Genomic DNA, 27,591 nt, shown 5'->3' on the forward strand with positions numbered 1-27,591 from the left:
TCCCTGGTGGTCCAATGGTTAAGACTCTGCACTCCCAATGCAGGGGGCCCAGGTTCGATCCCTGGTCAGGGAACTAGATCTCACATGCCGCAACTAAAGATCCTGCATGACACGACGAAGATCTCGCACGTAGCAACGAAGATCCCGAGTGCCATCACTAAGACCCAGCGCAGCTAAATCAATCAATAAATAAATATTAAAAAAAAAGCCCACTCTCTCCAGCAAATGATCATGAGGAGGGTAGCTCTGCAGGATGCTTACAGCCACCCTACTCTAGGCAAACACCCCAAAAGAACCCATACCTTTCTTCCTCCCCACCTGGTACTGTAGAGACTGTGGGGCAAAGCCCTGTTGACCATCCCCATCTTGTACCAGCAAAGCAGAGGTGGCATCTCTCCCCTCCCCACCAGGTACTGGAGACTGTGGGGAGGAGCCCTGTTGACTATCCACAACCTGCACTAATTGAATAACTGGAAAAAGTGGCACCTCATCCCCTCTCAAATAGAGAGTAGGGAGCTAGAAAAAGGGATTCTCTAAATATGTGTATGAAGTACTGGTCATGCCTTCCCAAGCAGTGCATGTGTGAAACCAACTAGTATCAACACAGAAAAAGCTCTGGGAATTGAACTACAATGTGGAATACTCTGCGGTTTCAAATCCACCTCAAGGTAGCACGCAAGTGGGGCAGGCCAGAACTGCTCTGCAAAGGCTGTGAAAACGAAATTGATCTTCAAACCAGAGCCCACAAAATTGGACCAGAATGTGCATTCTGAATATAAACATATTGATATTGACTTCCTGCTAAAATAGAAGATTTACATAAAAACTAGAGCCTCATAACATAATATTCAAAATGTCCATGATAAAATAAAAAATTACTCCTCATACTAAGAACCAAGAAAAACAACTCAAATGAGAAAAGACAATCAACAAATGCCACCTGCAAGGTGAAAAAGATATTGGAATTATTGAACAAGGATTTTAGAGCAGCTGTCATAAAAATATTCCAAGAAATAATTATGAACGCTCTTGAAACATATTGAAAAATAGAAAGTCTCATCAAAGAAAAATATCTAACAACCCAGATGGAAATTTCAGAACGAAAAATTAAAATAAGTAAAAAATTTACTGGATGGACTCAATAGCAAAATGGAGATTTAAGAGGAAAGAATCAGTGAACCTAAAGATGTATCAGTAGATATGATCCAATCTGAACAAAAGAGACAAAACAGAAAAAAAAAAGAATAAGTACCTATGGTACAATAACAAAAGATCTAACACTCATGTTACTGGAGTCCCAGAAGGAGAGGAAAAAGAGTGCAGTGCACAAAAAATATTTGAAGAAATAATGGCTGAAAACTTCCCAAATTTGGCAAAAGACATAAACCTACCAATTCAAAATTCTGAGCAAACCCTAAAAGAATAAACTCAAATAAATCAACACCCAGATACATCATAATCAAATGTCTGAAAATTAAAAATAAAGGAAAAATCTTGAAAGCAGCTGGAGAGAAACAAAGTATTACCTACAGAGAAGGAAAAATTTGAAAAACTACAGATTCCCCATCAGAAACCATGGAGGAGAGAAGAAAGTGGCAAAACATTTTTAAAGTGCTGAAAGAAAAGAATGACAACCCATAATTCTGTATCCAGTGAAAATATCTTTCAGGAATGAAGGTGAAATAAAGATATTAAGAGATGAAGGAAATGAAGTGATTTGCCACTATCAGATCTGCTCTGAAAGAAGTGATAAAGGAAAAGTTCTCCAAATGAAAAGAAAATAACAGCAGCTTGAAACATCAGAAATGAAGAAAAAGCAATTTTTAGGGTAAATATCTGTGTGGATATAATCTCTTGAATTTTTAAAGTTATGTTTGATGGATGAAAGCAAACTTATAACATTGTCTCACGTGGTTCTCAATGTATGTAGAGGTAAAATTTAAGACAATAATGTCGTAAAGGAAGAAAAAAGGGACCTAAAGGTGGTAAAGTTTCTACATTCACTTAAGCTGGTAAAAGGTTGATACTAGTAACCTATCATAAGTATGTGTAATATAATCTCAAGAGCAACCACTGAAAACCTATACAAAGAGAGCTATATTTTAAAAATCTATAGCCATCTTAAAATGACATACTAAAAAATGTTCAAGTATCCCATAAGAAGGCAAGAAAAGGGAAAAGGAGGCATAAAAAAAGAGGGAATAAACAGAAAATAAGTAAAATGGCAGACTTAAATCCTAACCAATCAAAAAGTATATTAAATGTAAATCATCTAAACAGACCAATTAAGAAAAAAGAGATTATCAGAATATGTATTTTTTAAAATATGACTCAGAGTGATGTCACACAAAATGGCAGAGTAGGAACTAGGGCTTTGTCCCTTCACCAAAGCAGTCATTGAGCTACAAAGAAAGACTGAAATCAACTATTTTGGAACTTGGAACATGACCAGAAACTTTTAACAACCAGAGGAGTCCTTATAACAATGAAGGGAAAGGTTGCTGATCTTCCACAAGTGAGCAGCATGTGCAAACTAGTCAATATCCCTCATTCCTCAGACGTGCTGCAGCTGTCAGGATAGCAGCCTGCATTCCTGAAGAAGCTGGCTGATGCCAGAGTAGACGGTGGAATCACTGTGCTCCAAAAGTTTGGGCTTACAGGGACCTCCCTGGTGGTCCAGTGGTTAAGACTCCGCGCTCCCACTGCAGGGGGCACCGCCGGTTCCATCCCTGATCAGGGAACTAGCCGCCGGTTCCATCCCTGATCAGGGAACTAAGATCCCACATGCCACGCCGCGGGGCCAAAAAAAAGAAAAAGTTTGCGGTTACACAGTTTGATCAGCACAGATGCTTGCCTTGGATGTGACCCTACTGGCAGCTTTGCCTTTCCCGGGGGCATCTATCAGATTTAAAGAGACAGAATACCTCTCTCCTACCTCCCTATTTAGAGTCAAACATTTAAGGAAATCTATGTCAGGTCACTGACTAACTGCAGAGAAAATGGAACAGAAACTTCAGTGACCACAGAAAAACAAGGAATACACACTTTGCAAAAACAGTTTGTAAAAGTAACAGCTCCAACCCTCAACAAGCAAAAACTAGCAATCCCTAATGAGTAAGAATCATATTTTGAGAGTTACCACATTATAACACTTAGAATGTACAGTTCTCAACAAAAAATTTTAAAACAAAAAAACAGAAAAGTATGGACCATTCAAAGGAAAAAAACAATTTGACAGAAACCATCCCTAAGGAAGCCCAGACAATGGACTAACTAAACAAAAACTTTATTTTTTTAAATATAAGTTTATTTTATTTATTTATTTTTGGCTGCATTGGGTCTTCGCTGCTGTGCACGGGCTTTCTCTAGTTGCGGCGAGCAGGGGCTACTCTTTGTTGCGGTGCGCGGGCTTCTCACTGCGGTGGCTTCTCTTGTGGAGCACAGGGTCTAGGCGCGCGGGCTTCAGTAGTTGAGGCACGTGGGCTCAGTAGTAGTAGTTGTGGCTCTCAGGCTCCAGAACGCAGGCTCAGTAGTTGTGGCACACGGGCTCAGTTGCTCCGTGGCATGTGGGATCTTCCTGGACCAGGGCTCGAACCCATGTCCCCTGCATTGGCAGGCGGATTCTTAACCACTGTGCCACCAGGCAAGTCCCTAAACAAAAACTTTAAATCGACCATCTTAAACATGCTCAATGAGCTTAGGAAACCATGGACAAAGAAACTAAAGGAAATCAGGAACATAAAAGATGAACAAAATGAGAATATCTATTAAAAAAATTATAGAAAGGAAACAACCAAAAATTCTGGACTGAAAAGTACATTAACTGAAATGAAAAATTCACTAGAGGGGTTCACCAGCAGATTTGAGAAATAAAAGACCAGAAGACTTGAAGACAGGTCCTTTGAAATTATCCAGCCTGAGGAGCAGAAAGAAAACTAAATTAAGAAACCAAACAGAGCCTGGGGTACCTGTGGGAGAGCAGTAAGAATGCAAAGAACAGAACGATGGAGACAGCTGTATAGGACCTGGCACCTCACAGAATGATGGGGCTACAAGGGTGGTTAAGAGTAAAATCTGACAGTTTCGTGCTTTAGTGACTGTGGTGAGTTTAGTGAACACACAAGAGGTGGGAGATAGGGACAGAAAGTGAACATTGTGACTTCAGATTTTAGGAGTCTGAGGTATGAAAAAAGGCACACAAAGCTGCCTTACAGACAGATAAAATGCAGTCCTAGAGCTTAGAAGTCCTGTTAGTTGAGAGCGCTTAAGGAACCCTGGTAATTGAGGAGATGTTACATGAGACCATCATCTGTTAAAAGAGGGCCAAGAACAGAACCCTGAACAGAGACATGTTGCCGAGCTGAGGAGCAGATATCAGGGAAGGAGCAGCAAGCACACAAGACTGAATGTCTTCCAGGAGCAGCATCTTGGGACCCACAAGGCGGGAGCATGGAAACCAGTGACGAAGACCAAGAAAGAACGGCTGGGGCGATCACTAAGCAACAAATGCTGTGCACCGACTACGCGCTGAACTGCCTTGTAAATTTGACGTGCTTCACCACTCCCCCCCCACCCCCCACCACACACACACACACACACACACACACACACACACACACACGGCTCTGCGTCCACCACCTCGTCGGAGTCGGAAGCCGCGGGTGACCAGCTCAGAGAGGAGCCTGGGAGACGCCCAGGGCCTAGGCGGCCTGAGGGCGTGTAAGGGGCTTACCCGACTGCGCACCTCCAGGTGATGGCCGGGCCACGGCTCCCGCAACAGGGCAGCCCAGGCGGCTGCGGCCCGCGAGGGCCCGACGTGTGCCAGTCTGGGCCGCGAGGACCTGTCCCCGGCCTCCGGGACCAAACTGCCCAGAGGCAGCCCGAAACCGCGTGGTCCCAGCATGCTCTGCGCGCATCATACGTCACTGTGGGCGACTCCCGCCTGAGGGGCGAGACGCAGTCGGTTGCCAGGCAACGGGGTAGGCCACTCTCTGCCCGCAGTGGGCGGGCAGAGTCTTAGGTGGAAGCCGGAAGAGCGCTTGGTGAGGCTCGCTGCATCACCACGTTGCAGACCGGGGGAATCCTATTCAGTGACTCTTTTCTACAGGAGGAGGCATCTACTCAGTCCCAGTAACCCACGCTCCCTACAGTGTGAGTTCCTCCAAGGCTGTGGCTCTTTGAGAGCCCTAATCCCCTCTCTGCTCTGCCCTTTGCAGGTGCAAGGTTTTTCTGGGACAACCCCCCACCCCACCCCACCCCCGCCAGGAAGAGAGCACCCGCACACAGCTGGAGATTCCCCATGGTTGGCTGGCTGGATTTTGTTTTGTTCTTTGTAAGCTACTCAGATCGTTATAAAGACTGCCTGGAAAACGGTGCATTTAGAACCGGCACTTATTTAAACAATTGCTAAGAGGATTTCCTCCATTACAATAATTCTGTTACAAGATCTAGCCCAAACTGAACAGCTAATACCTGTTCTACTAGTCTGAGGGTTAAAGAAAAGCCCTTTTGGTGGCTTTCAAACTCTGAAATTCCTTCAAACTCTGATTCTGTCACTCCTCTCGCGCCTTCATTTTATTGAGAATAGTTCACATTCCTCCAGTTCTACTTCAAATACACTTTCATCCTTAATCCAGCCTGTAGGGCGCTCTTGCTCTAACCAGCAGCATTCTGGGCTTCTCTTCTGTCCCCAAGTAGCTTGGATATTATGACCAATTATTTCAACTCTCACCTCAGTGATTTTTCACTTTGCCCTTTTTGCCAGTTTCCATCCCTCGCTAAACCAGGCTGTGTGCTTTCTCCAGTCTGGCTGCAGAGATTCCAAACATGGCTGGTGAAAAGCAAAGAACGGTGCTCTCAACTCCTCCACAAATGTGTGCTTTCTCACAGCTTTGTGCTCCTTCCTACTGTAGACTGGAAGTTCTTTTATCCATTCTTGTGACCTTGCTGTCCTATTAACTACATTTCCCCCAAACTTCCTATGGTCTGCCACAAACTTTCCACTCAATCCCACTCTACTTTTGGTAACTGATCTCACCTACATCTGCTTTGCATCTGTATTTTTTTAATATATATATAAATTTATTTATTTATTTACTTTTGGCTGCATTGGCTCTTCGTTGCTGTGCGCGGGCTTTCTCACTGAGGTGGCTTCTCTTGTTGCGGAGCACAGGCTCTAGGTGCACGGGTTTCAGTAGTTGTGGCACGCGGGCTTCAGTAGGTGTGGCTCGCGGGCTCTAGAGTGCAGGCTCAGTAGTCGTGGCACACGGGCTTAGTTGCTCCATGGCATGTGGGATCTTCCCGGACCAGGGCTCAAACCCGTGTCCCCTGCATTGGCAGGCGGATTCTTAACCACTGCACCACCAGGGATGTCCCTTAGTCATCTATTTAACCAAAGTGACAATAAAAGATTTTAAAGGCAAATACAGAAGGTCACATGGGTGTGAACAAAACTTAGCTCTTTTGATACTGAGAAGACTCAATCAAAGACCTGATAAAGACAGCATGAAGCACAGAAAATAATTACAAAACACAAAATCTGGTTTCCCAGGCAGATTACTTAAAAGATAAATCTTTTTTCTTTTCTTTTTTTTTTTTTTTACAATTTCTTATTAAGAACAGACCAATAATCTACGAAATCTGTCATTTTAACAGAGAGAGAAAACCAAATTTTAGGTGTGTATCAGTGTACAATTAACACTAAAGCTAATTAAAAAAAAAGAAACCTTATAAATAAATCTGTCCAATCTTAGCCAGCTTTGACCACACAAAATAAGATTCCTTTCCCACAAATCTTCAACAATTAAAAAAAAAAATCCATTTAGGTTTTGTCCTACTCTTTTCCTCCACCTCATTCTAGAACAACCAGTCATTCTATTTTAGGACAGAATTTCTCTTTTTCCCTTAACAAAAATATGTCCTTCATACTTTGCATGTTTGGCATATATAGCTGTTTCACTTCATCCTTATGGTTTCTAGTAGTTTCATTTACATATGTTGATTATAATTTTTACCCATTAATAATCTTTATTTTTCTGTGAACACTAGGAAGTAAGCAATTGTGAACTGTCTGCCACATACTATCATTCTGTAGAAGATTAATACATTTTACAAATATACTCTCATAATTTTTTATGGGTATATGCTTCCTTATAGTACAATTTTCAATTTTTAAAAATTGAAGTATAGTTGATTTACAATGTTGTCTTAGTTTCTGGTGTACAGCAAAGTGATTCAGTTATACGTATATATACATATTCTTTTTCCTATTCTTTTCCATTATGGTTTATTACAGGATACTGAAGATAGTTCCTTGTGCTATACAGTAGGATCTTGTTGTCACAGTACAATTTTCCATGTGGCAAAATTCATGTTCACTAATAAACCCGAATATCTTTTGTCTCTGTAGAATTTAAGAAGCCCCAAATATATAAACTTATGGTCAGCAATTAACGTTTCAGTATTTTACCTTATTTGGAAATGATCTAGATATTCCTTGAATATCACTTAACTTAGAACAGCTTTAAGGTTTCAAGTTGTCAAAAGGTTTTTGAACCTATTTTTAAGTAGACATATTAGAAAACAAAATTATTGTTGAAAAGTTTATTTATAAACTTCTTTCATTCGTGTCTATTTAATTCTCTTGTTCTTAACACTTTTGAATTAGCAATGCTTGACTTGCTTGTGAAAATGTCATGAGACAATAAACAAAGCTAGCCATCATCTCAAGCTATTTTTCTTGTTGACAAATCAGGCACGTATCAAAAATATCGCAGAAGCAAAGAGCCTTCAAAGTTAAACATAATTTTTTTTAAATTGCCATGCTTGACACATCAAGCAATTCATTTCTATTGTGAATATTGTTCTTAGGTTGGATTTATAGTTTTATAATCTTAAGTATCTAGTAGAGATAACTTAAGCTTGTTTGACTTAGTATAAACCTAGGTAGGAAAAAATTGTATGTCTGCATTATATTTAATGCTGACAACTCCAAAGACATGCCCATTTTTATTTTGCCAACAATTTTAAGACTAGCTTTATTTACCAAATATTTATCCCAGATCATGTGAACTTAAAAAAAAAATTGGGTTAGTTTCTATACTTCTCACTCATTTATCTCTAAGCCAATTCAAATAGAACTTCTTTAATGGATTTTATAACTAATTTGGTAATACCATCCAAAGGTAGAAAAATATCACCTATACATAACATACATGCATAGACATACACATACAGACAAATGCAGTGATCCTAGAGCTTTCATTTTATAATTTTAAGCATGAGTCAGTAAAACTTAGTAATACAAACTCACTGGTTTATACCTACTTTATATATATATTTTAAAATATTTATTTGGCTGAGTTGGATCTTAGTTGCGGCACGCAGGATCTTTGTTGTGACGCACAGGCTTCTCTCTAGTCGTGGTGTGCAGGCTCTAGAGTGCACGGGCTTAGTTACCCCGCAGCATGTGGGATCTTAGTTCCAGGGATCGAACCCACGTTCCCTGCATTGGAAGGTGTATTCTTAACCACTGGACCACCAGGGAAGTCCCTATACCTACTTTATATTTTTAACCAAATTGCGTTTCTGGCAAATGGGACAAGTTGAGGTTACCTGCTCAATATGAGGGCTAATTCTTTTTATCAATATTTGTGGAGCAAGTTTCTAGGATTTTCACTTGACCTGACAGGTAATCTTATGGAGGCTGAGAACTACGCCTTAGGTGAGTGACTGAGGAGACATCTAGCGGCTGTCTGGATGTCTCCAAAGCTCATCTGAGTGGATAAAATATTCAGCCTTTTTGCAATTAGCCTTTTTCCTTTTCAGCCTCAGGTAGTTGCTACTGGGGGACCCTCAGTCCCTTGAGAGCAGGGGCCTAAAGTTCAAGTGGCTGAGGGGCTGGTGTATAACAAGGTCTGGCAGAGGTGGACAGAAGGATGGAGGAGCCAGGGGCTTGAAGGGAGTCACAGCAGAGGACTCAAGGGAAGTGATGGAAGATCAAAGAAGGCACAGGGGAAAAAGAAGCAGAAGCAATGGCAAGGGAGAGGTTGAAGAGGGGCCAGTTCGGGGAGATCTTATGTTTCCCAAAGAATCCAGTGACGATCCAATTATCCTCAGCAGCATCATGTCAACAAGAAGGAGGAAGACAGGGCTTCCCAGGTGGCGCCATGGTTAAGAATCCGCCAGCCAATGCAGGGGACACGGGTTCGAGCCCTGGTCTGGGAAGATCCCACATGCCGCGGAGCAACTAAGCCCGTGCTCCACAACTACTGAGCCTGCGCTCTAGAGCCCGCGAGCCACAACTACTGAAGCCTGTGCGGGTAGAGCCGGTGCTCCACAAAAAGAGGAGCCACCGCAATGAGAAGCCCACGCACCCCAGCGAAGAGCAGCCCCCACTCGCCACAGCTAGAAGAAAGCCCGCGCGCAGCAACGAAGACCCAATGCAGCCGCAAATAAATAAATAAAATTAAATTAAAAAAACATTAAAAAAAAAAAAGAAGAAGGAGGAAGACAGGTCTGGTGCACCACACAGTTGGCAGGGGCTCGAGAAGGGGGTTTCAGTTGACGGCAGTTCCCAGGGAGCAGCAGGGCCACACAAACAAGAGACGCCTTAAAAAACAGCTCCTATCAGGGTCTGAATATGAGCTTCCAATTAAGCCAACTTCTGACAACAGAGCTCGTTAAAAAAAATTTTTTTTTTTGGTGCGGCTTGCAGGAATCTTAGTTCCCCAACCAGGGATTGACCCCAGGCCATGGCAATGAAATCACCGAGTCCTAACCATGAAGCCGCCAGGGAACTCCCCTTGAAAAAAATTCTTTCAAATATCTTATCATCAGCTGAGATAAACAACAAATATTCCTGGCAGTGTTGACTACCTCCTCCTTTTTTCCTTTTTTAAAACCAAAGTCATACCTATGCCAACTGACTCAAAACCAAAACCAGTAAAAGCTGTTTATGACTTAACAGAGGACACAAGAGGCCTCCGCACAGAGGGTGCAAGTATGCAGTCCTCCTATGATCTGGAGCCACTCCCAAAGAGAGCCAAAAGAAAGAAAGAAAGATCACTGTTTCCCCCAGAGAGCTGGGAACAATTGGCAGGATGTTAGCTGCAAATGAGGTGCAGCCCACATTTCTGTGCAGCCATATTCTTGGGGACCCTACCCGCTGGTTGGCCTCCTGCACAGGCAAGAACTGACAATTTTCATGCTTTGGCAGGAGGAAAGCCAAGACAAGCCCCCAGGACACAAAACAAGACAAACAGGAAAGCAGGAGCTGACAAACAGGAGAGCAAGATCAATAACCAATGGGTCCCCCAAACCAAATTTAACCAGAGTCACAATCCAAATAATTTTTTAAAAATATTTATTTATTTATTTATTTGGGCTGTGCCTGGTCTTAGTTGTGGCACATGGGATCTTCGTTGCGGCCCGTGGGATCTTTAGTTGTGGCATGCGGACTTCTTAGTTGGGGTTATGCATGTGGGATCTAGTTCCCTGACCAGGAATCGAACCCGGGCCCCCTGCATTGGGAGTGTAGAGTCTTAACCACTGGACCACAAGGGAAGTCCCACAATCCAAAGAATTAATTTTGACAAATGTTTTTCTCGTGCTAATCTGAATTTGAAAAGGAAGGGACAAGGAGATATTTTTTACCTTGCTCTCTCAACTGGGCCCTACAGATGGAGATCCGGGAGAGCTGACTTTGGTAGTACATTCTTACCTTTCACTGGTTTTGGTTAGTTTTCCCAGGATCCTATCTACAGGCCCCAGATCCAATGAGGTGTCCCAGCCATCCCTCTGTGGTTGCCAGAAACTATAACAGAGGGAAAAGGTCATTTCCCTTTACCCTTCTATGTTCGCAGCTGGGGCCTTTGTAACAAAAGACTAACAAGAGAAAAGCACACAAATGTCTTTGATGTAAGTTCTATGTGATGTGGGAGCCTTCATAAGGGAATGAAGACCTAAAGAGGCAGTCACACCTGAGTGTTTTTATGCTCGATTGGATAAAGAGCGGAGAATTAAGGGAAAATGGGAGAGGACGAAAGGACATGAGCTGAGCGTAGGAAACTGGGGAAACAGCGAGGTCTGCTCAGATTCCTCTCGGCATCCCTCACGTGGAGATAAGGAGGTTCCTTTCCTCTGGGTACAAGGAGGGCACCTCTCACATTATCTGCTTCAGAGGAAGGTCAGAAAGTCCCTCCTCCGTATGCCATTCTCAACTTCCTTCAGTTTCAAATATTCCATAGGCCAAAGTGCTATATTTGGGGGTAGCATGTCCTGAACCCCATCAAAAGAGAACAGTCCAGGTAGAAACGAAATTCCCTTTGTACCCCACCCAAGTGGCATCCTTACATGCTCTCAGAGAACTCTGTCCCGTTCCTTTACTGCACTTCCTCCAGTTGTCGTTACACACTTGTTACTGTGATTATTTGATTGTCCTGTTTGTCTCCTCCTGTAGCCTGTAAGCTCCAGAAGGGCGGGACCATGTCTATTTTTGCTCTCCACCGTGTTCCCAGTGCCTGGTAGAGTAGACACTTAACAACGACTAATGAATATGTTAATGTAAGGACAGGGAACGGAAAGGCTTCACTGGAAATTTCAGAGCCTGCGCAATGAACGGATGCATAAAATATGTGTATAACTAAGCATGTGGTGTAAAAAGAGTTCATTCACTCCAAAATGTTTAAACATACGTTGGGTAATGTGTTAGAGGCTGAGTACAGCCATGGTGAGCAAGGTTAAACCTCACTGGCTTTAAATCACAACAGTATAGTATGTAGGATATTTTGGCTATATGCCCTTGGCTTCAATTTCATCTAGGCTACCCTCCCACTTGCCCATTTCAACCCTTTGTTCATTTTCACTTTGCCAGGGCCACCCCTGGGTCCCAAACAAATGTGGCTCCTGTCTGTATAAACCCTAACTCCCCCTCCTTCCTTCTCTATGGCTTGTTAGCCATAAAACATTCTGGTGGCCTGATCTCACGATTCCCCGCAAGAAATACTCCACTGGCCAGAGTGACCAGCCACCCAGGCTGCCCTCTTAGAACTGGGGCCTGGCCACAGGGCCCTGGGAAGACCCCTAAGGGGGTAAGTACCAGAGCCTCTGGGGCATCTGGTCAACGTCATGTGCAGGTTTCGGGAGAAGGCACTTCAAAGCCTGGGGCCCCTGTTTTCTCCAGGTAGTCCTCTGCTTGGCTTTCTGGACCTCTCAGTTTCACACTCAAGCTCCAGGAGTGACATGCAAGAGGGCTGTGAGCAAGAACCGTCCATTCTATCAGCGGGGCTTCAAATGGAGCGGGCTCACCTTTGTATCCTGCTAGAGAGAGCAGAAAAACACAGCTGTAGGCAAGTGTTTCCCATTTTCTGTATTCATCCAGATCATCTTCCCCACTGGGCACTTTCAACACTATTTTCCTTCAGTTTTCCTGGTTATTTGACCTCCTTAGTTATAGACTCTACCGATGGCTTGCTTCATTCTCTCTGTCCTTTATGAGTCATTTGGGCAATTCTCCTGATTGCCAACCCCAGGCCTTCCCCATCTCCCTTCCTCCCTTGCAGGTCCCCTGGGCTTAACACACTGGCAGCATGAGGTTACAGACGATCCTGCCAGGGAAAGTCACCATGCAGTCGGCCCCATTCTGTCAGCTCCCTCTGCAGATCCTCTGGTAGCTGTGACTGGCTTGCTCTGAATCCCCTTATGCTTGGCAGCTTCTGGCCCTGAGCAGAATTTGCCCCATGCATTTTTAAGATGGCAGATTATTTTTACATCTTTAGGGTGGAGAAGGGAATATCCATAGCTCAAGACCCCAGATTTCATGCAGTGACCTGGCCTTCTAGATAAATTACAGTACTATATTGAACACTTAGACACTGTCTGTTTGATCACTCCCAAGGACAAGAGAGTGTACAGAGGATGGAAAAGTGCTAAGGGGTGCAAACTAATGTTTCTTTTTTCTAGAGTAGCAAGGGAAATGCAATAGTTTTACGCTTCAGAAAATGTCCTGTTTTTAAGACATAGTCCCAGAGGTGCAGAGCTAAGTGGATTCAGTGAACCTTGGGATATAAATGTAGGCTTTTCACTGAAACCCCAGACCTCAAAACCACTTTGATTGGTCAGTTATCACCACTACTCTCCATTGCCAGGTTGAAATATTTATTGAAAAATTGAAAACACAGATGCAATGTATTATACAAAGAAAAGTCTTAATACCATAATAAAAGTACTGTTGGAAGGAAACAAAGCCAGTGGCTACCTGCCCTGGGAAGGTAGGCACTCAGTGAAAAATGAAATTCATTTATAGGAACTATTCTAATGGAAAATTGGGGAAAAGGTTAAAAACAGAAGAAAAAACCCAATCCCATCCCTGAAAACCTAAATGTGAGAGTTTGTTGTAAGTTTGAGACAATTGCATTATCACCAAGATTTATCTGAACCCCCTCAGTTTGTCCCTGTGAGTAGTAATCAGCCTAATTTAGGGCCTTCAAACCTGAGGTAGTTGAGGGTCACCTGAAAGACATGTCTGGAAATCACCTACTCTCAGAATCGGACCCAACGATGTTTGACCAATTGTTTCATGTTGCTTTGGCTCCTGGGGTGAGAGGCCAAGTTGCCACTGTGGGTTGCTAATCCTGTATTTGGTCTGGACCTGGGAGATGTGAGCAGTAGACAGCTGGCCCGGTTTGCTGTGTTGATGGCTGGCAGGCCTGAGGTGGTGGTTTTCTATGCAACAGGCAGCGCGGTCTCTGGAGGACCGAGGATGGTGGAGAGAGGGCAAAGCCAGTCTGGTTGGAAGGCCAATGCCAGGACTGAAGGCTTTCACTGGCAGAAAGGATTTCCAGAGACGCAGAAAGGTGGTAGAAGGTAGCAAGAATATCACCACTTGGTAAAGACCAAGGTAAGTGGAGCCAGGAGATCCAGACTAAGGAGCTGCCCAAGAAGCAGGCAGCAGCACCCAGGTGTGAGCCCAGAACCGGCTTCTCAGTGAGAGGCCGAAGCAAACCAACCGGCCTGGAGACACGCGCTCGTGATCCCCGTGGTACCCGGTGTAAACCCTGCTCTCTGCCTTGGCAGCCCAGACACTTCCAAGAAAGGATGCTCTGGACAGTGGTTCTTCCAGCCACTGGGTCAGGGACTCAAATTCAGGTAGGATCCTAGGGATCCTGCTGTGGGCAGCAGAATCAGCAAACAATCTAAATTCGAGTCTCATTGAAACTCCGTGCTCAGATATAAATAACCCCACAAAGGTAGGTCTTTCCTTCAATTTTTGTTCCTTATTATGTACACTCATATCCTTCCTTACTCTAGAGATATGAGACACTGTGCTACACAATTAAAATACTGGATACAGCTGTATTTCGGCCTCTCGTCAACCCTAAGCCATCACTTCATTGTTGTCCTGCCTTGCTCTGACCCATTTACACTGACCCATGAGACTCAAGTCACGAATGATGCTCAGTGACTAATTTAAAAGGCTGTGAGGTTCATTTTTAGCCTGAGGATGTGATTCCTGTTTTAACCAAGGCATTTCACACCCAGGATAGCACACTCATTTTTAGAGTAGCCAAGGTACGACATTTTGATTTGCACTAGAGAACGGACTAGCTTCTAAGTCAAGCGATTATGAAAGTAATTATACTAATTCTGACATATATTTCCTCATGTGAGACTGAATTAGCCTGTGTTCCTGTTTAAGTGCTTTCTTAACTGTTTTATTACTCCGGAGAAGCCCATGAAGGTTTTAAAAATGACTGTGGCTTCTTTTTAGAGGGAGTGTTACTCAGGGAATCCTAATCTGGTCCCATATACTAGATTTTTCCCCCATTGGTAATTTGGAGCACAATAGTCTGAATGGCTGAGATTCTGGAAGTGAGGACCAGCCACCTTTGGAAATGTTGACCCACGCTGAGAACACACCAATTGGCTTAACTGGCACAGCTGGGCCAGGGGTGCTACACATCATTCCTTCTGAGGCTTGGGTGGAAAAATAGTTGGGCACAAAGAAGCAGTAAACATAAGACCGGTCAATTTCCACTGCTGCTATCTCGTTAGCCCAGTATGGAGATCACACGTCTGAGTCTCATAATCTGAGCTAATGGGACGCAGCTTTTTGAGTGCCCTAGTTAGAAATTGCAGAGAAAGGGAGTTGGCGGTGGGGGCTTAGGAAGGAGAGAAAGTTGATTCACAGTGATCAAACGAGAGTCTCACAACCTGTCACGTAGCGACACTCAGCAATGGTCCCTGGGGACAGGTCCTGGGAAGTGCTTGTTGGCTACTACCTATGAATCGCTACAGATAAAGGAAGACATTGTTTGTCCAAGATGGGAAGGTCACTTAAATGCTGGGGTCCATCTGGAGGTGAAGAAGTGCTGGCGGGCTGCCCATCCCCAGGACATCGTTCATGCTCCTTCTGTCCTCATCCTGTCCACAAGGCAGCCAGGGCCCGGGATGTGTGGTTGGAAGGGGTCAGAGCCAGTAGTCCCCCTCTCTTGTTTTCCCTGACCCAGATGCTCTGAGGAACTTTCTTGCTTCAAGATCCAAACCGGCAATGACAGATCGGGATGGCCTCTAGGTCTTGTTTCCGATTCTTGAAGACGGATGTACTCAGGCAGCAACGCAAGCCTAGCCATAGTCACACCTGAAATCCTGCTTGCTGCCAGCACTGCTGCTGATGGGGATTAGTCATAATAGTCAAGGTACCAAACCAAGCCCAGGGTCTTTCCTGCTGGGAGCAAGTTGGCCTGATCTTCTGGGTCTGTTGGTTAGGTAGAACACGGAACTATCTTCTTGAGATTCAAGAGGATGCCAAGGCAGACATTTGGAGAAAGGGATTGGAAACCCCTCACGTGTTCCCTCTTAGGGCCCTGCCTGGGTATGAAGGGAGGTGTCAACTTGACGGGCCATGGAAGATTCCTTCTGGGGGGAGGAAGTGTGGCTACTCTCACCGGCTGGGTTCAAGCATGGGATAAGGCTTTTCAGCCCGGTCACAAGGAGTTTCCAAGAAAGGTGGTCTCCTGAAGACCTGGGCTGTGTGCACCCTTCCTCTCCCTCTCTCTGTCGCCCCTCACTTGTGAAGGTGGGCAGAGGCTTTCGGCTGGGCTCCAGCTTTAGAAGGCAAGGCACTCGCTCTCCTTCCGCCCGACCCCGGGGAGTGGCCTCGGCCGACCCATACTCGCTCAGCAGGACACTTGGCTCGGGGGGCCGGCGGGGAGCACCGTGGCGAAGCCTAGGCAGCACCATTGCTGTGAGCTGCTGTGGTTAGGGGCCCCCAATAGCTCAGGGCTTCAGGGGCGATCCCCTGGGAGTGTTGGCTATGTGAGTGAAACTTGGGAAAAAAAGACCCGACCACCATAAGAAGCAGTGGGAATCCATGGAACTGCCAAAAGAGGGGGGCACTGCCTTGGCGTTCTCAGCCAGGACACTCCTACTCTTCTTCCGACTCCGTGCAGCCTCAGGGTCGGGTCACGGTTTGGAATCCACCAGTCCCCCAGTGTTCACAAGTTTGTGCAAATGATGAAACGGAAAAGGCTGAGAAGAAAACAGAAAAGAAAACGCGTAAGATCTTTGCTCTCCAGCTCAACAGCGGTAGCAACAAGCCTCCCACCCCACCCCCCAACAAGGACACCAACTGTTGGGGGTAAAACAGGCAGGACCTGGAAGGAGGTCCCCTCTGTCAGGGTGGCCCTGGGCTCCCCTCTTCTTGGCGGTCGGCGGGGGTAGTGAAAGAACACAGAACATGGGCTGTGGAGGGAGTCTCTGGAAGGCCGGGCAGGTCCTCAGCACTGGATGACGGGCGTGGCGTGGACCCCCAGGGTCTGGCCCGTGACTGGGGGAGTCACACACACACACAGATGGGCAGCAAGGATTTACACTCTGACCTGTGGGATGTCGGTGTGACTCTATTCTTTTTCGGTGATCGCTTCTTGCAGCGTAGGTGGTGATGCTTCTGTTCCTAAAAGACAACAGTCAGTTATGTTTCATAGTGTTTGGTGCACGCACGCACTCATCTAGCCAACAGAAACGGCCGCCAGGGTGGGCTCTAAAATACATTATCATAACCACCTATTCCTGGGTCAGGTGTCCAGGAATGTCTGGGCGGCATCTGTTCTGGGTTCCCAGAGTCAGTGAGCCCAATGAGAATCACGATCTTGCTTGTGATCAAGTTGGCCCCTTTGGATGTTCAGAAAAGCAGCCCGCACAGACTCTGGGCGACCAAGAGTCCCTGGGCTGGTGGGGTGAACCTTACTCCACTCCACACTGTTTCTAGCTCCTGACCCTTTCTATCTCTCGCCATTGCTACCCATCGCTGGCTCTAGGCAGCCAGAAGCTTGGATTTCACTTGCCCTGTCTGCTGGACCTTCACTGACCACTATTCATTCATTCACTACTCAACTTGATGCTGGCCTGAAACTAAACTCCTGGGGAGAAAAACCAGGCTAACTGGGTCTGGAAGGCAATGGGGTGAGTGAGTGACCATTCAGTCTACTGGTCAACATTCAGGTCTTGAAAGATGACCACAAAAGCTTTCTATTCACCACAGTGTACCCCAGTTTGGGGCTTGCGGGTTATTCACCACTGGAGAAAAAAGATGCCCTGTGAATAGAAGGGAGGAGGGAGAAGTTCCTGGTTCCGCTGTATGGGAGGGGGAGGCCCTCATCACACAGCAGCCGCCCACCTCCCTCCCTGGGGGCTGTGCCAGTCCTCGGCCAGGCTCACCTTCCTCCCAGCCCTCGGCGACACCAGCGAGCTCGTAATGCTTTTTCCGAAGCTCTCCCAGTTTTTGACGCTCCTTTTGCAGTTCGTTTTCTAGCTCCAGCACCCTAACCTGTGGGGAAAGTGGCCTTTGCTTTGAGCAGGGACCTGAGAACGGTCTCACGTCAACCTAATCCCTTTCCTCTGTGGGCCAGGACTCATTGTCTGTGTTATCCATCGCTTACCCAGTCCTCAATTTCACCCTTGTCTCTGTTCTAATTTTTCCATCCTCTCGTTCATCCATCTATCCCAATGGCTTTTATGCTTTCTCACTGGGACCCTCTACTGGAAATGAATGATACTTTACGGTCCAAATGCCTAAATGGGAGTAGGGCTTATCTTACGTTCCTCTGATAAATCACTAACTAAAAACATACTACTCAGCTATTAAAAAAAACCCCAAAATCTTGCCATTTGCAACAACATGGATAGATCTAGAAGGTATTCTGAAAAGTGATGTAAGTCATAGAAAGACAAACACCATATGATCTCACCTAAATGTGGAATCTAAAAAACAAAACAAACAAAATAACATGAAAAGAGACTCACAGATACAGAGAATAAACAGGTAGTTGACAGAGTGGAGGGGAGGTTGGGGGGTGTGAAATATGTGAAGGGGATTAAGAGGTACAAACCTCCAGTTATAAAATAAATAAGTCACAGGATATAATATACAGCATAAGGAATATGGTCAGTATTATTGTAATAACTTTGTATGGAGACAGATGATTACTAGACTTATTGTGATGATCATTTCGTGATGTATGCAAATGTCAAATCACTAGGTAGTATACCTGAAACTAATCTAACAGTGTATGTCAACTCTATTTCAATAAATAAAAAGAGAAACAATGGAAAGAAAAGGACAACTCTCATGTTTAGTCTATCTATATGATACATTCTAATCCAGTTGTAACCCATCTCCTTCAACCCCAGTTCTCTGGAAGTCTAGGCAGGAACCAAATACAATGGTTCTGGCATTTTTGAGGGGTTGGTATAACTTAGGGTTATTATTGTGCAGGAAAAGGTACAATCTCGCTAAAGGAAGGGTTGGTTCTTGGCTATTCCTCCTCCTCATTAATTATTTTATTTATTATTGCAAGAAATATTTGCTGAGCACCCATAATGGACCCCAGGCTCTGTTACAGGTGCTGGAGACACAGTGGTGCACAGACACACAAGGTCCCTGCTTACCTCATGGGGGGAAGAGACAAACTAATGAACAAGAAAAGACCCGATCATAAAGCAAATGACACAGGGCGACTTAGTGATAAAGACTAAGGGTGAGCAGCAAAGGCTACTCTCAGGAAGTAACTTTCGACCGGGAGAGAGTCATGAGGTGAGGTTGGAGAAATAGGCAAGGATCATTACGCCTGCGGCCCACGGGCCAGGGGAAGGTGTCTGGGTATTACTCCAAGTCCAAAGGAAGCCAGTGGAAGATGCGGAACTGACATGTCGTCATTTACATTTTTACAATATGTCGAGGCTGAATGCATTGAAGATGGGCAGAGTGGAAGCAACTAGACTCAGTAAGGTGGCTCGTATTTTTTGCTTTTTAAACTTTTTATTATGGAAAATGTAAAACATATACAGAAGGATGGAGACTGGTACAGTGAACCCCACCATGTGCCTTTCATGTTGTTCCATCAACTACCAACTCGTGGCCAGACTTGTCTCAGCAATACTCTTTCCTGTTCTCCCTGCCCCGCCACGGGATAATTCTAAAACACATACTTGCATACAATATAGGTGAGCTGCTTCTGCAGTAGCTCAGCAGAGAAAACAGTGGCTTAGACTAGGTTAGGGAGATGGAAGAGTGGAAAGGTTAAGGCTATGTTTTAGAGACTGAGAGTTGACAGGACTTGCTGGTAGGTTGCATGTGGAGGGGGAGGGAGAGGAACCAAGGATGACTCCCAGGTTTGGGGCTCCGCACCCAGGTGGGTGGTGGTGGTGCCATTTACTGCGATGGAGAAAACCAGGGGAGGGACAGATTTGGGTGAGAGGGAAACCAAGAGACCTGTTTTGGACACATTAAGTCTGGATGCCTGTACTTCTTGGACATGAAGTGGAGACATCACGTAGGCAATTGAGCAAGTACAGAGCTCAAAGAGAAGAACGTGGGGACCTAAGTTGGGGAGAAGAATGGGGTATTTATCGGCATATAGATGGTATTTAAAGTCAAGAGGGATGGGATGAGAACAGTAAACAGGAGGGTGTAAGTGGAGGAGACTCAGGCCTCAGCCCAGTTCTTTCAGTGTCTACAGACATCTGGCACATGACTTTTCCTAAAAGTCCTGAGTGACCCACCTATAGACTTCACCAGTCTCAATCTGGACTTTACCCCAGGCCTGTGACCAGAAATTCTAGAACAAGGATGTCAGATATTTTCCAGGATCCTATTTTGCACGGCATAACTTTACTAAAACTGAGAAATGGCATTGCCTTTGATGGGTTAACAGTGGATTGACTTTTCAAAAAAAAAACTGAAGGTCATATACAAATAATTCATATTGGAAGTTTTCAAAAAATTGTCAATGTAAGACTATTAAATACCAGTTTATGGTCTGCTTAGGAGAGAGCTGATAACATTTTGAGGGATGCCAGACTAAGACGGGTGGGCAAGAGTTAAGATTCTGATTTTTACTAATCACCTCTGTCCACCTCCGCTGTTTCTTCCAGCATCACTTACGTTCATTCTTGGGGTGATATGTACCTCTGTGTTCATTTCCCCCGCGAGTTTCTCTCTGACTTCTCCCCATGGGAATAATATTTGGGGTCAGTGTCATAAGCAATAGAGTCTGACCAGACTTAGAGATGGGAGTTCCTACCTGGGAATCCATCTCCTGGCGTTTGATCTGGGTCAGCGTCATGCTTGAGAAGTCCATGCTGTCTGCAATGATGGAAATAGGACGGTCTTGTCGAATGACACCCCAGCTGACACTTACCTGAGAGGCGGCTGGTGCCAACGCTCTGCTGAAATGCTTGGTTTGTCATTTACCAACACACGCGTGAATGTAAGTGAGGGGTGGAGAGGGAGGAAGGCAATGACAGGGTAACTAGGGTCAGACCCCACCCCAGTGGACAATCAGGCCTGTGGAGTCATTTCTCTGAATTCAGAGAAATAGCCAAATGGAAAATCTAGCTAAGGCCTGTCCCTAGAGTCATCAATAGCATGCTTATGTGGTGTCTCAACTTTTGAGAAGGTAAGTTTGAATGTACAAAGATGAAAAATAAGAGAGAATTTGGAAACAGGACTGTGGGAAATCGGAATCGTGGAGAAGAATGTAATGAGCAGCCACATAGGATGGACGAGAAAAGCATTGCTTCTGAAAGGCTACCTGTGTCCTCGATCTGTGATTTGCCGGAAATGGTTGAGGCCACAACTGCGGCGGTGGCCTGGTTCACGCCCCGAGAGGCCTGCTGCAGCTGGGTCAGGTTTGGGCTGTCCTTATCCGCTTTCACCTGCCAGGACCAAGCAGATTTAGGGTCACACAACATAGAGCAGCAAGGATGGAATCAGATAGTCGGTCTGATGGTTCTTGACAAATATATGGGCTCTGTTGTGGTCACCAATCAACTTCTCAAAAATCGCTACCTAGGGGGTCAACTCCTGGCATCTCTCTCTAATATCAAAAATCATTCCTGGGGCTTCCCTGGTGGCGCAGTGGTTAAGAATCTGCCTGCCAGTGCAGGGAACACGGGTTTGAGCCTTGGTCCAGGAAGATCCCACATGTCGCGGAGCAACTAAGCCTGTGTGCCACAACTACTGAGCCTGCGCTCTAGAGCCTGCAAGCCACAACTACTGAAGCCCGTGAGCCGCAACTACTGAAGCCCGCAAACCACAACTACTGGAGCCTGCGAGCCACAACTACTGAAGCCCGCGTGCCTAGAGCCCATGCTCCGCAACAAGAGAAGCCACTGCAATGAGAAGCCCGCGCACCACAACGAAGAGTAGCCCCTGCTTGCTGCAACTAGAGAAAGCCTGCACGCAGCAACGAAGACCCAACGCAGCCAAAAATAATAAATAAATTAAATAAATAAATTAAAAAAACAATCATTCCTGGCTTATTTGCTTGGTGGCCTCGAACTCTAGCTTTATCACTTATTTTGGGACAACAATAAATAAGGACAGTAAAAGAACACTCCCCGGGGAACTCTACAACTCATGGAAGGATTTTGGTGATGAGCTTTGCATTAGGATTAGCTGGGGCGATGGTTCAAATTTGGACCCTTTTTTTTTTTTAAATTAATTAATTAATTAATTTATGGCTGTGTTGGGTCTTCGTTTCTGTGCGAGGGCTTCCTCTAGTTGCGGCAAGCGGGGGCCACTCCTCATCGCGGTGCGCGGGCCTCTCACTATCGCGGCCCCTCCCATTGAGGAGCACAGGCTCCAGACGCGCAGGCTCAGCAGTTGTGGCTCACGGGCCCAGCTGCTCCGCGGCATGTGGGATCTTCCCAGACCAGGGCTCGAACCCGTGTCCCCTGCATTGGCAGGCAGATTCTCAACCACTGCGCCACCAGGGAAGCCCTGGACCCTTTTGAAGAGAGGCAGACATTAATTGTGGAACTGCAGAGCCAAGCCAGGTAACCAGCTTACTGGGCCAGCATTTTCCTTATTTGAGCGCTCCTTGAATGTACGATTGCTCATCAGAGGTCGGCATGGCTGAACCCTTAAAGGCCACTTGCAATAAAAATGATGAAGCCAAAAGGCATGCACGTGGAGAGGTGGGTTAGAGGGGCTCCCTGCCGAAAGGCTTTTAGGGGACCCTTGGAGGCAGAATTTTTATCTGGGACTCAACTTACCTGGATGCTGGATAAATAATCAGTTCTTGGGGCCAGTGCCATGGTCCAGGTATACTTTCTAACCCAGTCAGAACTTACAGTGTCCTGGGGAGCCCAACACAGGCCCTACCTTGGATGCGGCCACAAGCTGGGCGGTGCTAGCAGCAATTTCATGCGAACAGACCATCAGCTCCTCGAATTTCCCTCGGCCTTGTACCACCAGATCAGCTGCATCCCTGAGAGTCAGGAGACAACCAGACGGGTTATGCAACTGCCAGCTGCAACCCCTAATGATCTCACCTTTAGATCACTCTCATCACCCTGGCAGGCAGGGAGCCCAGCCTGCATGCCCCACCCCTGTGTTGCTCCAGGAGACCCAGACTCCTTTTTTTTTGAAATTTATTTAATTTTTTTTTATACAGCAGGTTCTTATTAGTTATCTATTTTATACATATTAGCGCATACATGTCAATCCCAATCGCCCAATTCATCCCACCACCCCCACCCCCCGCTTTCCCCCCTTGGTGTCCATACGTTTGTTCTCTACATCTGTGTCTCTATTTCTGCCTTGCAAACCGGTTCATCTGTACCATTTTTCTAGATTCCACATATATGCGTTAATATACAATATTTGTTTTTCTCTTTCTGACTTACTTCACTCTTTATGACAGTCTCTAGGTCCATCCACGTCTCTACAAATGACCCAGTTTCGTTCCTTTTTATGGCTGAGTAATATTCCATTGTATATATGTACCACATCTTCTTATATTCAGACCCAGACTCCCTTTTAAACTTTCAGTCCTATTAACTTCCCTATCAACAGTTCATTTCTAGGGGGCAGATTTTTCCCCTTAGTTGTTCTCTGGGGTGGATCACTGGAAAGCAGGGTGAAGGTGAGGAGCCTTGGGATGGATGGATACTTACACCATGACAGTGGCTCCCCAGCCCACAGCTTTAGAGGCTGAGATAAGTCCTTCCGTCCATCGAGAATTCTTGGCATAAAACTCTTTAGGGGATGCTGTACCCTAGGGAAGTGAAAAATAATATTAGCTATCTTTTATTGTGTGCCTACTATGTGCCAGGTGCTTTTATATATATTATCCCATGCAGTCTTCACAGTAACCCCGAGGGGTGAGCATTATTATTCCCATTTTTAAAGATGAGAAAACTAAGATTCAGAGAGGCAAAAATACTTTCCCTAAGGATATGCAGGAAATAAATGGAAATAAATCCTAGGCTTTTCTGACTCCAAAGCCTATAGCATTTCTATCACATCCCAATATCTCTATATTGTATATATAAGAATATATATATTATTTATATGTATATACAAATAACTTATGATCTGAGGGGAGTCTAGCCGCTCTCTGTGATTTGCCAAAAGAGGACAGTGAGTACACAGTGAGTGATTAAAAAAATAATTGCTGACGGGTGGGGGAGGGAATTGGAGGAAGGGAGCCAAAAGGTGTAACTTCCAGTTATAACATAAATAAGTACTAGGGACGTAATGTACAACATGATAAATATAATGAACACTGCTGTATGTTATACATGAAAGATACTGAGACTAAATCCTAAGAGTTCTCATCACAAGGAAAAAACTTTTTATTTCTTTCATTTTGTATCTATAAGAGATGACAGTTGTTCACTAAACTTACTGGGATAATCGATTCATATGCATAAGTCAAAGCATTATGTTGTACACCTTAAACTGATACAGCGCTGTGTGTCAATTATATCTCAATAAAACTGAAAGAAAAATATAATAATTCCTACTTGGAATTTTAAAATGCTTTTATGCTTCGGAAGTACCTGACAGTCTGAGAATCTACAGATACTCCTTGCTCAGTCCCTCTTTCTATTTTGGGGGCAGAAAACATCACCTCTCAGACTGATAAAAAGTGCCACCAAAGCAGATATAGCTTTGTTCTTTTTTTTTTTTTGAATTTTATTTTTTTTTTTACACAGCAGGTTCTTATTAGTCATCAATTTTATCCACATCAGTGTCAATCCCAATCGCTCAATTCATCACACCACCATCCCCACCCCCCTGCAGCTTTCCCCCCTTGGTGTCCATATGTTTGTTCTCTACATCTGTGTCTCAACTTCTGCCCTGCAAACCGGTTCATCTGTACCATTTTTCTAGGTTCCACATATATGCATTAATATACGATATTTGTTTTTCTCTTTCTGACTTACTTCACTCTGTATGACAGTCTCTAGATCCATCCACATCTCAACAAATGACCCAATTTCGTTCCTTTTTATGGCTGAGTAATACTCCAGTGTATACATGTACTACACCTTCTTTATCCATTCGTCTGTCGATGGGCATTTAGGTTGCTTCCATGACCTGGCTATTGTAAATAGTGCTGCAATGAACATTGGGGTGCATGTGTCTTTTTGAATTATGGTTTTCTCTGTGTATATGCCCAGTAGTGGGATTGCTGGATCATATGGTAATTCTACTTTTAGTTTTTTAAGGAACCTCCATACTGTTCTCCATAGTGGCTGTATCAATTTACATTCCCAACAGCAATGCAAGAGAGTTCCCTTTTCTCCACATCCTCTCCAGCATTTGTTGTTTATAGATTTTCTGATGATGCCCGTTCTAACTGGTGTGAGGTGATACCTCATTGTAGTTTTGATTTGCATTTCTCTAATAATTAGTGATGTTGAGCAGCTTTTCATGTGCTTCTTGGCCATCTGTATGTCTTCTTTGGAGAAATGTCCATTTAGGTCTTCTGGCCATTTTTGGATTGGGTTGTTTGTTTCTTTAATATTGAGCTGCATGAGCTGTTTATATATTTTGGAGATGAATCTTTTGTCCGTTGATTCGTTTGCAAATATTTTCTCCCATTCTGAGGGTTGTCTGTTCATCTTGTTTATGGTTTCCTTTGCTGTGCAAAAGCTTTGAAGTTTCATTAGGTCCCATTTGTTTATTTTCGTTTTTATTTCCATTACTCTAGGAGGTGGATCAAAAAAGATCTTGCTGTGATTTATGTCAAAGAGTGTTCTTCCTATGTTTTCCTCTAAGAGTTTTATAGTGTCTGGTCTTACATTTAGGTCTCGAATCCATTTTGAGTTTATTTTTGTGTATGGTGTTAGGGTGTGTTCTAATTTCATTCTTTTACATGTAGCTGTCCAGTTTTCCCATCACCACTTATTGAAGAGACTGTCTTTTGTCCATTGTATATCCTTGCCTCCTTTGTCATAGATTAGTTGAGCATAGGTGCGTGGGTTTATCTCTGGGCTTTCTATCATGTTCCACTGATCTATGTTCCTGTTTTTGTGCCAGTACCATATTGTCTTCATTACTGTAGCTTTGTAGTATAGTCTGAAGTCAGGGAGTCTGATTCCTCCAGCTCCGTTTTTTTCCCTCAAGACTGCTTTGGCTATTCGGGGTCTTTTGTGTCTCCATACAAATTTTAAGACTTTTTGTTCTAGTTCTGTAAAAAATGTCATTGGCAATTTGATAGGGATTGCATTGAATCTGTAGATTGCTTTGGGTAGTATAGTCATTTTCACAATATTGATTCTTCCAATCCAAGAACATGGTATATCTCTCCATCTGTTGGTATCATCTTTAATTTCTTTCATCAGTGTCTTATAGTTTTCTGCATACAGGTCTTTTGTCTCCCTAGGTAGGTTTATTCCTAGGTATTTTATTCTTTTTGTTGCAGTGGTAAATGGGAGTGTTTCCTTATTTTCTCTTTCAGATTTTTCATCATTAGTGTATAGGAATGCAAGAGATTTCTGTGCATTAATTTTGTATCCTGCAACTTTCCCAAATTCATTGATTAGCTCTAGTAGTTTTCTGGTGGCATTTTTAGGATTCTCTATGTATAGTATCATGTCATCTGCAAACAGTGACAGTTTTACTTCTTCTTTTCCAATTTGTATTCCTTTTATTTCTTTTTCTTCTCTGATTGCCGTGGCTAGGACTTCCAAAACTATGTTGAATAATAGTGGTGAGAGTGGACATCCTTGTCTTGTTCCTGATCTTAGAGGAAATGCTTTCACTTTTTCACCATTGAGAATGATGTTTGCTGTGGGTTTGTCGTATATGGCCTTTATTATGCTGAGGTAGGTTCCCTCTATGCCCACTTTCTGGAGAGTTTTTATCATAAATGGGTGTTGAATTTTGTCAAAAGCTTTTTCTGCATCGATTGAGATGATCATATGATTTTTATTCTTCAGCTTGTTAATATGGTGTATCACATTGATTGATTTGCGTATATTGAAGAATCCTTGCATCCCTGGGATAAATCCCACTTGATCATGGTGTATTATCCTTTTAATGTGTTGTTGGATTCTGTTTGCTAGTATTTTGTTGAGGATTTTTGCATCTATACTCATCAGTGATATTGGCCTTTAATTTTCTTTTTTTGTAGTATCTTTGTCTGGTTTTGGTATCAGGGTGATGGTGGCCTCGTAGAATGAGTTTGGGAGTGTTCCTTCCTCTGCAATTTTTTGGAAGAGTTTGAGAAGGATGGGTGTTAACACTTCTCTAAATGTTTGATAGAATTCACCTGTGAAGCCATCTGGTCCTGGACTTTTGTTTGTTGTAAGATTTTTAATCACAGTTTCAATTTCATTACTTGTGATTGGTCTGTTCATATTTTCTATTTCTTCCTGGTTCAGTCTTGGAAGGTTATACCTTTCTAAGAATTTGTCCATTTCTTCCAGGTTGTCCATTTTATTGGCATAGAGTTGCTTGTAGTAGTCTCTTAGGATGCTTTGTATTTCTGTGGTGTCTGTTGTAACTTCTCCTTTTTCACTTCTAATTTTATTGATTTGAGTCCTCTCCCTCTTTTTCTTGATGAGTCTGGCTAATGGTTTATCAATTTTTTTCATCTTCTCAAAGAACCAGCTTTTAGTTTTATTGATCTTTGCTATTGTTTTCTTTGTTTCTATTTCATTTATTTCTGATCTGATCTTTATGATTTCTTTCCTTCTGCTAACTTTGGGTTTTGTTTGTTCTTCTTTCTCTAGTTCCTTTGGGTGTAAGGTTAGATTGTTTATTTGAGATTTTCCTTGTTTCTTGAGGTAGGCTTC

The 27,591-nt window shown here is 44.1% G+C and overlaps 1 protein-coding gene and 1 non-coding gene across 3 annotated transcripts in view; one reads left to right on the top strand and one right to left on the bottom strand.

Moving 5' to 3' along the window:
- On the top strand, nt 1-73 carry TRNAG-CCC (transfer RNA glycine (anticodon CCC)). The gene has a single exon. It is a non-coding gene; the product is annotated as a tRNA-Gly (tRNA).
- A 13,065-nt stretch (nt 74-13,138) lies between these two features.
- HIP1 (huntingtin interacting protein 1) overlaps nt 13,139-27,591 on the bottom strand; it is a 152,846-nt gene continuing 138,393 nt past the window's right edge. For both annotated transcript variants that reach the window (XM_059896524.1, XM_059896525.1), the window contains exons 26-32: nt 23,458-23,558; nt 22,664-22,769; nt 21,090-21,213; nt 20,580-20,641; nt 17,716-17,824; nt 16,878-16,951; nt 13,139-16,527 (exon numbers count right to left, since the gene is read on the bottom strand). In XM_059896524.1, the coding sequence (XP_059752507.1) occupies nt 16,899-16,951; nt 17,716-17,824; nt 20,580-20,641; nt 21,090-21,213; nt 22,664-22,769; nt 23,458-23,558 (555 nt within the window). In that variant the 3' untranslated portion in view covers nt 13,139-16,527; nt 16,878-16,898. The remainder of the gene's footprint in view (nt 16,528-16,877; nt 16,952-17,715; nt 17,825-20,579; nt 20,642-21,089; nt 21,214-22,663; nt 22,770-23,457; nt 23,559-27,591) is intronic.

The sequence above is a fragment of the Balaenoptera ricei genome, chromosome 15 (genome assembly GCF_028023285.1).
Source record: "Balaenoptera ricei isolate mBalRic1 chromosome 15, mBalRic1.hap2, whole genome shotgun sequence".
NCBI lineage: Eukaryota > Metazoa > Chordata > Mammalia > Artiodactyla > Balaenopteridae > Balaenoptera > Balaenoptera ricei.